This window comes from Artibeus jamaicensis, unplaced genomic scaffold, assembly GCF_021234435.1.
Source record: "Artibeus jamaicensis isolate MK-2021 breed Jamaican fruit bat unplaced genomic scaffold, CSHL_Jam_final scaffold_1019, whole genome shotgun sequence".
Lineage (NCBI taxonomy): Eukaryota > Metazoa > Chordata > Mammalia > Chiroptera > Phyllostomidae > Artibeus > Artibeus jamaicensis.
This window is the reverse complement of record NW_026522025.1, coordinates 2,623,167-2,636,981: the sequence shown is the minus strand read 5'-3', so window position 1 is coordinate 2,636,981 and position 13,815 is coordinate 2,623,167. Positions and strand designations below refer to the sequence as shown.

At 39.7% G+C, this 13,815-nt stretch overlaps 1 protein-coding gene across 4 annotated transcripts in view; it reads left to right on the top strand.

The window, feature by feature from the left end:
* The first annotated feature begins 4,509 nt into the window (after nucleotides 1–4,509).
* Nucleotides 4,510–13,815, top strand: part of EPS15 (epidermal growth factor receptor pathway substrate 15) — a 122,962-nt gene continuing 113,656 nt past the window's right edge. For 2 of the 4 annotated variants that reach the window (XM_053655451.1, XM_053655453.1), the window contains exon 1: nucleotides 4,510–4,663. In XM_053655451.1, the coding sequence (XP_053511426.1) occupies nucleotides 4,631–4,663 (33 nt within the window). In that variant the 5' untranslated portion in view covers nucleotides 4,510–4,630. The remainder of the gene's footprint in view (nucleotides 4,664–13,815) is intronic. The other 2 variants (XM_053655452.1, XM_053655450.1) reach the window with 1 other exon arrangement.

The window sequence follows — 13,815 nt, the reverse complement described above, 5'->3', positions numbered from 1 at the left end:
TCTTACTGCTTGTTCTTTTCAGTCCTTGGCACGGGTACAGTTATTTGTGTAGCACAATCGTTATTATTGTGCAGCCTCACATATTCTCTCTGCCCTGGGCCAGCACGAACAATAACGGGCTATATTTATGAAACCAGCAGCTTGGAAGCGTGAGCTCCAGATTACCATTACAATTGTAGTATAATTTTTTTTGCAGCTTAGCACCATTTATATGGAAGTCCTTTTTCAGCCTCATGCAAATAAATTGGTTCTTTGTATATTCAGAGAGCTCCTCATAGTTGGATTTTTTTCACGGTGTCAATCAATCATTCTACATTTATAAATGGTGACATCACAGATGTGCTGTGTTTATGAAGAGCTGATATCATAGTCACCTCCAAAAGTTGGACAATAAAGAAATAAAAAAAGTAGCTGTGGTTTCCTTTAAGGGTAAGTTGGGGAGGGGGAGTGGGAGTACATAGAGTAGGATGGAAAGATGGAATGACAGGCTAATGAAAAAAACTGTTCATTATCTAAGTCTCCTCTTTATAGCATCTTGGATTTAGGGTTATTATAAATCCAGAGTCTCAGCTCCAGCTTTCAATGGTCAGAAGCATCGTTTTATCCATCCTTCTTGGGGGTGATCAATGTCTGCAGGACACCAGCAACATGCCCTAGTAAAAAGCACATTTAAGTCAGAAGCCTGTATATAATTTCCAGTCTTGTCACCATGAATTTGGACAAAAACCTCTTCTGTAAGATAAAATTAATAATAATCCCCATAGTGTTGTTGTGAGGATTAAATAAAATAATGTATATAAAAGCAGCAATTGTTGGTTATCAGTATCCAGATTTAAGTCATCAGACACAACTTTGTTTACCTAGAGAACATCTTCCTGATGAGAGAGATAAGTATGTCAGCTGTTCAAGGAACTCCTTTCTTATGGCCAATATATCTGCAAAACCGACTTAGCAATTGGAGGGCTGTCTGAGGGATAGAGAGTTAAATGATGAAGTGATGTTGGAGAATGGTATCCTTATAGCTACCCCTTACTGAATATCTATTCCAGGTCAGGCTCTTTGACAGGACATTTGTGCATGATTTCTAATCCTTACACCATCCCTAGGAGGTAGATATTATTACCTCCCATGTACACATGAGAAATTTAAGGTGTAGAGACCCAGAGACATTTAAGTCATTTTTGTCTGCTCCAAAGAGCTCATTCTTGTTACAATGAATTAAATCATAACATATCTTCCATCATCTGCATTTTACTCTCCTAAAATAGATTTGGGATATGACCCAGTGCTTTGATGAGATCTGGGACACGCATTTGCCAACTGTCATTGGTGTGTCATTTACAAAAATCCAGTCCCAGAAATTCTAGGCATTTTGGGGAGTTTGGACTGTCATTCCCATCCCCCACTACATGTCAAGTTTTTAAACCAGAGCCAATGAACCGAGGAGGAAGCTAGTGCAAATTACTGGTGGTCTAAAAGGGGGCCTAGGGCAATTTCCGTTTAGTAATTTTTACCTATAGTCTTCCCTGGCTGAGGAGTCTAATGATCATTTTTATTATTTTAATCAAGGCCCAAACATGCTCCAAGTGACACCATTTCTTAACTTTGAAATGGGTTTAAAAAAAGCTTCCAGATAATAACTATATATAAGATTATGTATTAAGTTCAGTTCAACAAACTTTTGTCATGTGTCCATTCAACTCAAGGAGTTGTGCTAGATGCTGTAGGTGAAAACATTTATAAACTGTGAAAAGCAATGCTGGATAAATATGTGTTGTTTTTGACTTAACATCAGTCACAAAGTAAGTGTAGTAATAATTCCTTGTATTTCCTCAACATTTTTCACATTGATTTGCTTATTTTTATATGTGATAAACTGATGCTCAAACAGGTTAGATAGTTTGCCTGAGGTCAAATAGTAAGTGACTCCAATATTCTCCTTACTACCCCACATTGCTTTTCTAGGAAACTCTATACACCTGGCACTCCAATCTATTCACTCAAGAGTAATACCTTGTATTTCATTTGATTTGGAGGAGTCGTCTTGACTAGCAAGTGAATTTGTATTCCTGATAGCAATTTATTCCATAACTTTCAGATTTCTTAACTAAATTTGTATACTTACATCTTCAGGTATTTTTATATATGTTATTTTATTCATCTTGACAACCACCCTAAGGCTGTACAGCTGGAAAATGGTAGAGCTAGCACTGGACCCTGGATATTTCTGATGTCCTAGCCTGTTTATTCCGCTGTGCTCTACTGCTTTGGTTATGAGCTGCATAACCTTGGGCAAATCACTTAACTTGTAGGACAGGGGTATCCAACCCATTTTCACCAGGGGGCCACATCGGCCTCGCAGTTGCCTTCAAAGGGCCGAAATAATTTTAGGACTGTATAAATGTAACAACTCCTTAACTGGTAAGGAGTTGAAATTACATTCGGCCCTTTGAAGGCAACTGCGAGGCTGATGTGGCCTCCGGTGAAAATGAGTTGGACACCGCTGCTCTAGGACCTTTGGTTACCTCAAATACAAAGTAGATATGGTGATCTTGCAGGGCTGTTGCAAAGCTCAAATGTGATCATGGAAAACAGAAAATTCAAGTAGAAACATCAGCTCTGATTATAGCTGTTAGAGGTATGAGGGTGGAGTAATTTAAAACAGTATCTCCCCTTTTCTCGACGTAAAGAGAATAACGGCAAAAAAAGGTTGAGGGAGACTTTTCAGTAAGTGGTTGCTCAACAGGCCTGCAGACTCACTCTTCATGGCTGGACCTTGTGAAAAGAAGTCTGAATGAAGTCAGGAGTCTCTGAAGGCATATCTGGGGTGGTTTGACTGTGGTGGCAAAAGTCTAAAAAATTTCAATGGGGCTAAGTCAGTCCTGGGTCTTCTCATTCATCTGGCCTTTCTGGTGAGCCAAAAGAAACTGCTGAGATAATGGTAACAGGGGTGTGGGCCTGATAGAGTTGTGGTTTATTATTGTGGGAAGCCACCATGACTGAGAAAGGATGACCAATTGTGGGTAAAAACATTTATTGAGGCTTTCTCTGTGCTAGACTAAACTGTGAGGGGGATAGAGTCATGAATTAGCATGCTGTCCTCGGGGATTTTACGGTCTAATGGGGGTGCAAAAAAGCCCTCAACTAACTAAAAGGACAAGGCAGAGGATAATAAGGAATATGTAAGAGCAACTAAGAGGCAGGGTGGGAGTTCCTAAAAGGCTCCTTCAAATAAGTAGTATATAAGCCAAGCCTTTAAATATGAGGGCTTCTAGAAACTGGGTGGTTATTCCAACTGAAGATGGCATCATGAGAAAGTGTTAGCTGTGTTATATTTAATACAATAGGAACTAAAGTCTTTATTGAGTATATACTATGTGCTAGGGTCTGAGGGTATAGAAGTATATCAGAAATAGTCCTTGTCATCTGCCTTTACATCTGCCTAGAGGGGTAGACAGATGTAAACAGTAACTAGGGTGATGATGACTTCAGAAGGTAAAGGAAAAAAACATTGAAAAGAAGAGGAGACTGTGTAATTTTGACTCCGCAAAGCCAGCTTTGCAAAGGAGGTGATACTGGTGCCTTGGGAAACTAGGAGGAGTTTGCCAGGTGGACTCTAGGAGGAGTTAGGAGGCAACTGACGTGGTCTCAGGGCTCTTTTAAAAATTTTTATTTATATTTATTTTTAACTTTTTAAAATTGATGAAAGAGAGAGAGAGAGAGAAAGAGAAAGTAAAAGAGAGTGGTGAGAAACATGGAGTTGTTGATCCATTTATTTATGCATTCATTGATGGGATGGAATCCACAACCGTGGTGTATCCAGATGAAGCTCTAACCAACTGAGCTATGTGGCCAGGGCCCAGTGCTCTGTTACTGAACAATCTACAGTGGCAGGCAGCAAGCAGGCAAGGAAAGTATTCCTTCCTCCTCCTTCCTGGATGTTGGCTCCTAGAGGGTCTGACTTAAGTCTTCTTTTCAATATCACACCCTAAAGGAGATGGTTAGATGAAAGGTTTTGGAGTCAGATCTGGATCGTATTTAAGCTATTTAATTAGCTGTATGACTTCAGCTGTGGCACTTTTTTTGGATATTCTGGTTTCCTCACTTGTACAGCTTATGTCTCAGTTCCTTCGTTTACACAATTAAAAAATAAAGCATCTGGCACAGATTTTGATGTGTAAATAAAGTACCGTTATTATATTATACAAGTGTCATTTAGTCCTCATAAGAAACCTGAATTTGGGGTGTAAATTCCCCAATTAAAATTCTAAAAATATATACAGAAGACCTGCCAAAGTTCACAGGACAATCTGGAGTTGTCAGTGCCTTAAAAGTCCATTATTCTTAATTTCATATATGCTCTGGGTTTTCCCAAGAGGCCCCGCCCTCGGTGTCAGGCTCCAGTCCGGCGGCGCAAAATCCGGCGCCAGGATTTGGGTGCCGCCCGGGCCTGCTCCGGGCGGGCGGGGCAGGCGGGGCGGGGCTGGTAAGAGGAGGGAAGTTGTCGAAGTTAGGGGAGACGCCCGCCTGCCCGCCCCGGCCTTGCCTCTGGCCGCTCCCTCCGCCTTCTCTCCGCCCCAGCCCCGGTCCGCCTGTCCTTCCTTCCCCTCCCGTACATGATGGAAACACCATGGCTGCGGCGGCCCAGCTCTCCCTGACACAGGTAACGCCGCCTGCCCATCCGCTGGGCTCGGTCGGCCGGTATTCCCGACCGGCCCCCTCCCCCGCCGCCCTCTCTGGTTCACCGACCCGTGCCGTTTCTCCCGGCCTCGGGCGGGGCGGCGGAGAGCAAAAGCGTGCGCGTGTGTGCTGGAGGGAGGGCGCCATCCCGAGCTGGCAGCTCCGCTGCAAATGCCCCGAACCTACCTGGGGTCGGTGGGCGCCTTCGGCCCCGCCCCACGCGGCGACCCCTCCTTCCTACCCCTCCCCATCCAAGCTGAGTTGACCGTGCCCCTAGCCCGGTTCAGCCGGTGCCCGGCCCCTCTCCCTCCACTCAGCTTTCACTCTCGCAAGAAGTTTCCTCCTTCCTAGCTAGTCTGTCCCAGGTGAGCGCCTGTTGAGCTCCTGCTGATCAGCCTCACCCCCGGGTCAGCCCTCTGCCAGGCAAAGCGGCTACCCCAGTTCTAGTCACCTTCCCGAGCCGAACGTTCACGGCATCTTTCGTCCCTAAACCGGCCTGTTTCCACTGAAGTCCAAGTAAAGGCAACCCTTCCTCAACAGTTTCTTCCAGGGTTCTCTATTCCAAATAAGTTTCGTCCTCCCCAAGTACTTACCTAGCTAGCCCTCTCTGAATTCAGCCTCTTCCCTTCCTGATCAGGTTTCCTTCTGGGGCAGACCCTCGGTAACTCTTTTACTGCTCGTGTCTGCTTCCATTCCCACCAGGTGGGATTTCATTTAATCGCTGCCCAAGCGGATAACAGGAAAACATCCTTCAACAGATGTGGTGGTTCCATCAGTCTTGGGCTAGGAACCGACCCTAGAGATTACTCATTCTGGGGGAATCTTCACCAGAAGCGGTTCTTGGGGTCTTTTTCGTTTCTCTTTGCTTTAGAACCCTGTCCTTGGGCTTCCCAGAAAACCTCTCAACATCACTCACTCTAGGATCCTTGTTCCTCCCTCTTTGTAAAAGGAAAGCCAATTATAATCTTCCTGTGATGTCCAGGATGATGAGGTGATATGCACCTGTCAATCCCTTCCCACTCCTCTGACCAAAATTTACCCAGTTTCAACTTCTCATCCTGTTCTCTCCACAGCTGGTGGCCAGGTACTTTCCCCTCGGGGCCCACCCCAGCCTTCCTGTTTGCCTTGTAGTATCTTCCGGCCTCCTTGTAGTCTCCTTGACCTGAATTTGTGAGTGTAAGATTTTAACACTGAGATATAGGGTATACATTCTGGGCCCAGAGAGTTTTGGGGTGTTCCACCTAGTACTCCAGAATAGACTGAGTGAAAACTGTTCTCTCCAGAAACTAGGAACCACGTACAAACTTGTATTTTAGGTAAAATAGTTTCAGCTTGCAGGAATTACCAGTCTCTTAGGAAGTCTGTTTATTTCCCAATTTGTTTGGTGTTGCTTATCCTGTTTTGACAAGCAGGTAATGGGAAAGAATCTTTGGACTGTGGTGATTTAGTTTTGGTGGCGAATCTCTTTGGAAGGGTCCTCCCGAAGCTCAAATTTGAGGAATGGCAACATTGACTTTTGGGTGTTCACTTTTTATGAGTCCAGTTAGTGAGTTGCATTAATAAACAAGGTCCTGTTGGCAGGGTGTTGCTCTCTGGCTCTTTTGGCCAGTTCTGAGCAGGAGTTTTTCCCCTCTTAAAGATTCTGGTCTCTTGAAGACGTCTATAGATTTACTTCTTACCTGTGTGCCTACTTTATTCTCTCCCTGGTTAATGTTTTTAGTTTCTGTTTACTGTCATTTCTGGAGGTTTTCTTCAGGCTTTGTCAATTTTATAGGCAGTTAACATAATTAATTGTTCTTGTGTTTTTAAAATATATTTAAATGTTAACACATACACAGAATAAGTACTGAATTAGAAGTATTATCCTTCAGAGTCTCACATATGAGAAGACATAGATGGTTCATTTGTATTGACAATTCTAGTAAGTCAGTTTGGAGTGTTTTGATTTTAGGACATTAAGAGGCATTAAGAAATTTTGTAAAGGCACAAGAAAAAGAATCTTCTCAAGTGTTAATATACCCTAATGTGCCTCCTTGATAATCTAAAACTTTGCTAATTTGTGTTTTTTAAATTTAATTTAACTGCTTGAGGCAATCAACTGAGATAACAATGCAACCTGCTTTCACATTCATTATTGATATGTTTATGTGAACCCCTTCCCCCAACACACACACACGCACACGCACACGCACGCACGCGCACAGGCAGAGACAGATGCAGACAGACTCAGGTGAACGCAAGAGAGAGAGTCCTCAGGGCAGGGATGTCTTTTAATTCATTTCTTCTCCCTCAGTGCCCATCTGGATGAAAGTGATTAATAACTTTGTCTTCTGTTTGGCTGAAAATTCTAAAGGGCTCTATGACTGTTAGAAAGATTAAACAGATGCTGGAGTTAGTTTCCACCTCTGGTCATGAGAAAATAATGGTTTTGGAGTAGGTTCATTCATTCGACAAATATTTGTTAACTACCTATCATGTGGTAGGCACTGTGTTGGGATTGTCTTGTTTATAATTTTTTCTTTGCCTTTATCAATTAAGCAAAACTGACAGAGGAGAATGTGAAAAAAAGTTTTAATTTACTCCTTTCTTCTTCTGCCTGCCAACCAACCCTTCAACTCCCCAGCCACCAAAATAAATTGTCTAAATTATCATACTCCAGCTACTGGAGAAGATAGACTATTATTAGAGTAATGAAAGGTTAGTTCCAGTCCCAGCTCTGCCAAGCTTAGTTCAATGTATGGCATTGAGTTAAGTCTCCAGGCCTCCATTTTCTTAACTTTCATATTTATTCAGTGAATATTTGTTGACCATTCACTGTGCTGGTAATTATTCTAGGTACTGAGGATATACTAATGAACAAAATAAATAACAATCTTGGAGCTTGGAGACAAAATTTGGAGCTTACATTCTAGTAGGAGAGTTTGAATTAGCTGCTCTAAGGACCTTTCCAACTAACATTCTGTTTTGTAGGTCATACTCTACGATCTGGAGATTTAGTGGTGACTTCCCCAGGGTACTTAGCACTGTGTACATTAGTGTTTTCTTATTTTAGTAGTTTTCACTAGATGTTTAGTTTTTTTCTTGTCAACTCGAAGTAAAACTTGAGAAAGATCTTGTGATTTTTGCTTATGGTGATAGATTACAAAAAAGATACTAATACTTCTTTAAAAATTTTTCTAGTTGCCCATTTCTTCCTCAAGACTGTATCCCTAATAATAACAGTAATACTATTAGCTTCCCTTTAGGCGTTACTATATGACAGAAATTTAATGTCACTTAATTTAACATTTTACAAATGAGGGAAGTAATTTATGTAAATAGTAAATGTAAGGGTTAAGATTTGAACCAAGGTCTGTGGGACTCCAACAAAAGCTGTTTATTGCACTATACCTCTCTGTGTGTTAGATGCTTGGCATGCCCTTGTGTATTTTTGATTCTCTTTTTCAGTATATATGCCTTGTTGTCCTAATTAGGTAGTACACTTGAGAATGGCAGACTTGTCTCGGGCCTCTAAATCTCCAGTGTCTTTCACACTATCTTGACAAGACAGTTATGGGTGTGTAGTAGTGCTCTTTGTGATGATAAAGGTTTTATTTTATTGAAATAGGCATGATATGAGTATTTTAAGTAATCTTCCAGCAGTTGTTTTATGCTGAAGTTTTCTTGTTTAGCAAGGATTTTTTAAAAGAGTTGATCCTGAATCTAAGTCTTTTTAAACAAGTATTTATTTATTTTAGAGAAAGGGGAAGGGAGGGAGAAACAGAGGGAGAGAAATATTAATTGGTTGCCTCTCACACGCACCCGACCTGGGACCTGGCTTCTACCTAGGCTAGTGCTCTGACCAGGAATCAAACCTGCGAGCCTTGGCTTTGCAGGCTGATGCCCAACCTACTGAGCCATGCTGGCCAGGTTGGGGTTATTTTTTTAAATAATAAAAAGGCCCTTAGAATGAGACTTAAAATATTCCTAGTGTATGGTTTAAAACAATAAATTCTATAAGAATAATAATCCTTTCAGTGCTTTTTTAAAAAAATTGCAAAAGTGATATAACTGCATTATAAAAAATTTGAAAATTGGAGGGAAAAATCTCTCATAATTTCAGTTTCTGGTATTTATTTTCAGTTTAAAAAAATTATGCAATTGTGCCCTAGCTGGTGTAGCTCAGTGGATTGAGCACGGGCCTGCGAACCAAAAGATTGCGGTTCGATTCCCAGTCAGGGCACATGCCTGGGTTGCAGGCCAGTTCCTAGCAAAAGACCCACAAGAGGCAACCATACGTTGATATTTCTCTCCCTCTCCTTCCCTTCCTCTCTAAAGATAAATAAATAAAATCTTTAAAAAATTATGCAGTTGTGTAAATAAATGTATCACCTTAATGGGCTGGTTTAACAATTATGACAGTAAATACAGAGCAGAATATGTAAATGACAATCCACTATTCTCAGGAAATCCTTTCTTCTTTGAACGATACTAACTATTCTAAAAAATGGCTTGGAATCTTCAGCATTTGGGAGGAGCTGTCATAGTTAAAATTAATTAGGAACATTTGGGTTTGTCCAATAGGAGTCTCCCCAGAATAACCTAAGAGTGTATTTCTTTGTTTTCACACTCTTTGCAGACAGAATGATAACAGACTAACACAAAGTAGGAAAAGATTGAGCATCTTTATTTAGCAACAAATCATAGTAGTAATTTCCTCTCTCACTAACAGTCTGATTTAGAGCTCAATATAAGGTGTTGTACTTGCTTTTCAAGGAATTATAAATGCACTCTATATGTGAGTTTTGGAATTAGTAAAATTGGAACTCTGGTAGGGGGTTGGACAGGAAGAGAAAGATACATAACCTGTTTACTTGCAGAAAAAATGAAAAGTTAATTTAGGCAGAGTTCACATCCTGGAATTTCATTTTAAAGTGGTTGAACTCTGATCAAGAAGATAAAATACTGTGCCTTCATTAAAAATTATGTTTATTAGAAGCTTCTAATAATCTGAGAATATAATTTGAATGATGTATTACAGTAAGGTGGAAACATTTAAAAATATTTAGATAAATGATTAGTCTAGTTAAACATGCATAGGAAACAAAGACTAGAAGGAAAAACCCAAGATTTTTTAATGTATGGGTATAGTCTTTATTTACTTTCTTTTCAGTGGTGAGCATATATTCCTTCTGTAATCAGCTGATTTAGCATTTCTGTGATAACTTTTTGAAAGTTTACTTTTTAAAATTGAAGCCAGTAACTGTAGATAAAGTAAAAGGTCTGTGTTCTAACATTGCATCTGCCCTCACATTTCATCTTAAACGTCTTTGGGTTTAGAGAAATTGGTCAGAAGAATGATAAAAATAATTATAGTTGGTTTGGAGAATTCATTCAGAGGACTAATTTATAATTTTGTGTTCTGCTTTATAATTTATAAAGCATTTCATGCTATTTCATTTGATCTTATGACAACCAATGAGGTAGGCTATTATCATCATTTCAAATTGGAGAATATACTAAGGCTCAGAATTTGAGTTATTTAAATTATTTAAATAACTTTAGTTATTTAAATTAGTCAGTAAATAAAAGAGCTGGTATAAACCCATGTTAGAAAAAATTCAAACAATGCCAGTGAAAATCTCCTTCCTGTTTTGGGCCCTCAGTTGCCTTAGAAGCAGTCGGGTTTTTGCCAGTTTCTTGTGTGTATTTCCAGCAACAGTCTGTGATGTATATGCAGTACATATATTTATATACACATATATATGGTGTACGTATTTTTTATGTTTCCTCTGAGTAAGCTGCATATTGTTTTGTGGCTCATTATTATTACTACTAATTCTTTCTTGAGCTTAATTGATCTAGATTGTTCTATACCAACACATACAGCTCTCCTTCATTATTTTCAGAACTTCACCATTTTCCCTTATCCGAATATACTATAATTTATTTAACTAGCCATCTAATGGTAGATATTTATGCTGTTTCCATTCTTCTGTTACTGCCAACAATGAACATTCGTTTTCACATCTGTGCATGTGTGTGAGTATGTATATTAGTTTTAAGTGGGTATAATTTGGGGGTCAAAACATATTTTTAATTCGAATAGATACTGGTAATTTGCATTCAGCAACAGTGTTTATGCCTTTTTCTCCAGTTTCATCAACATAGTATATTATCAAACTTGCTCATTATCAACCTGATGTGTAAAAATAATATTGGTTAAAAGTTGGTCTCGTGTTGTGCTTTCCTATCACATAAATGTGAACTTTTTAATATTTGGTGTAAAAGTAAGATAGAAGTGAAGTATAAGAACATGAATTGGAGGTGCAATTAAAAAATAAGGGTTGGAGCTCTTTTAAAAACTTGTTTTTAGCCCTGGCTGGTGTGGCTCAGTGGATTGAACACGGGCCTGTGAACCAAAGGGTTGCCAGTTTCATTCCCCATCAGGGCACACGCCTGGGTTTCAGGCCTGGTCCCCAGCAGGGAGTATACGAGGGACAACCACACATCAATGTTTCTCTCTGACTTTCCCTCTCTTTCTCTAACAATAAATAAATAAAATCTATTTAAAAAAAAACAAACTTGGTTTTATGTGGTGCAAGTATACAGAGAAAAATCAGCCTCACTTCCTCCCCCTTTAGATTGGGGATTTTGTAATGGGAATTTAATGGTACCACGAATTTCCCATCTGAAATAATCAAGCTGCTTATTTCTTGTTATGTTTTCAATAGAAATAAGAATTTGGCCAGAAACACTGGGACAAGAACATATTTTTTGGGGGAAACTTCTATATCCTAATAGGATATTTTTAGACCATGGTTTCTCAACCTTGGCACCATTGACATTTTGGGCCAGATAATTATTTGGTGTGGGGGGTTGTCTTGTGCATTGTGGGATGTGTTGCACTGTCTTTATACACGGGATGCTAGTAGCACTGTCCCCAGTTGGGACAATCAGAAATATCTCCATACACTGCCAGATGTTTCCTGAGAGACCAAATTGCCCCTAGTTGAGAATCACTGATTTAACCTTAGTGATCCATTAAGGCTAATATGAGATACAGGAGTATATGCTTTCTTGTGATAGGGATGGGGGAGTAGTTTGTTTTCATATTTTTACTCCTAAACCTGCCATGAGCCATGAATGACTGTATAGATACTGATTTTTTTTAAAAGAGCAAATTTATTACAGCATACAGGTTCTTTTGGAAGATTGTGAATTTTGGATAAAGAGCCAGTTTAATGTGCAGTACAAACTAAGCAACCCTCAAAAAATTCATATTTACTTAATACCTAAGAGTATGCAATTGGGAGCTAGATAAGTAACCATTAATAAACTCATGATTCTGTAGTTCTGTCAATGAGTAATTCAGGCTCAAGCACATCAAATCTATTATTTGGAGCCAGGTTCACAATGTTGGGGTGGATATTAGACTAACCTATGAAGCTTTAAAAAAATGCATGTGTTGGGACCTGCAGCTAGGACTCAGGCTCCTCAGCACTGTGCTCTTCATTTGCTTGTGTTTAGAGCTGTACCCTTGATATCTGGCCCTTGAGTTCACTGGTCTCTAAGGGTTTTATTTTTATGACATTAGATTTAGTCAGTTCAGTTCACTCTGCTGTTCCTATTTTGGTCCGAGAATGGGAAATAATTTAAAAACATTACTTCTGTTAATATGAATAGTAAATTATGGTGGCTAGTTATGTGACACAGAGCTAAAGGAAAGTTTCTGTATTCTGGGCTTTTCTGAGATTTTTAAACTTTAATTACGTATTTCTCTTTATCTATCCAAAGTGTAGATATTAATGTTAAAACACTTAAATGGTGACACAACTGGAAACTGTGAACTTAATTTTATGTGTGATTTGTCTACCTTTCTTAGTGGTCTCATTTTAGTTGTAGAACAGTTCTATCTAGTGGGCTAAATATTTATTTTTATTTTTATTATATTGATTACGCTATTACAGTTGTCCTGATTTTCCCCCTTTGCTCCCCTCCAGCCAGCGCCCCCAACTCCCTCAGGCAGTCCCCCCACCATTGTTCATGTCCGTGGGTCATGTGTATAAATAAGTTCTTTAGCTACTCCATTTCCTGTACTGTACTTTACATCCCCGTGGCTATTCTATAATTATCTATTTGTACTTCTTAACCCCCTGTCATCTTTACCCATTCTTCCCCTCTCCCTTCCCATGTGGCAGCATTCCAGTAACTTTTTTTTTGCTTTAAGAGGCTCTCTTTATTAAAACCTTTGGTGTTTTAATAAAGATGTCTTGGAGTGGGCCTCTTTGCTTCCGTCATAATTGGGATTCTCTGCTTCTCCTGGACTTGCATGTCTATTTCCTTAACCAAATTGCCTTGAGTCCTCTCTACCTCAGCTGTCTGTCTCCGCCCCTCCCTACCAATCTGGGTGAATGTTTCTTTAACTCCTTGGTTTTCAGACTTCCATAAAATTCGATTTCCTGGCAGTTCTGGTTATTTTTTGTTTTTAAATCTGTTGTCATCCTTTTGGTTGTGTGAGAAGGCTAAGTGTGTCTCCCTATGCCTCCATTTTGGCCGGAAGGCTATCCTCCTTTTCTTGGATTGTTTTTTCTCCTTGTTGTTTTAATTGGTTGTTCTTTGCTTTTTATGTTCCAAATTAAATGAATTGGATTTGGATTAAATGAATTCATTTGGATTAAATGAATTGGAATCAAATCAAATTGATTTGACTCTCAGCTTCATCCCCTCTACTATTGTTTCCTTGTAAATTGTTATTTATTTCAATTAGTGAATATTTTGTTTCTGACTGGATCTTTTTTATGCTTCTGAGGTCCTCACTGAGTTCCCTGAGCATCCTTATAAACAGTGCTTTGAACTCTGTTGTTTAGCTGTTTTTCTGGAGTTTTGATCTGTTCTTTTATTTGGCATATGTTTGTCTCCTTGTTTTGGCAACCTCCCTGTGGTTTTTTTTTTTTTTTTTAATGTATTAGGTAGAGCTGCTTTGACTTCTTGTCTTGTTAGCATGGACTATTGTAGTAGGTATCCTGGAGGGTCCAGTGATACAGCCTCCCCTGTACCCAAGCTGGATATTCGAGGTGCACCCTTAAAGTGGACTGAGTACACCTTCCTCTTGTTGCTGAGCCTTGGTTGCTGTTGGCAGGTCAATGGGAGGGA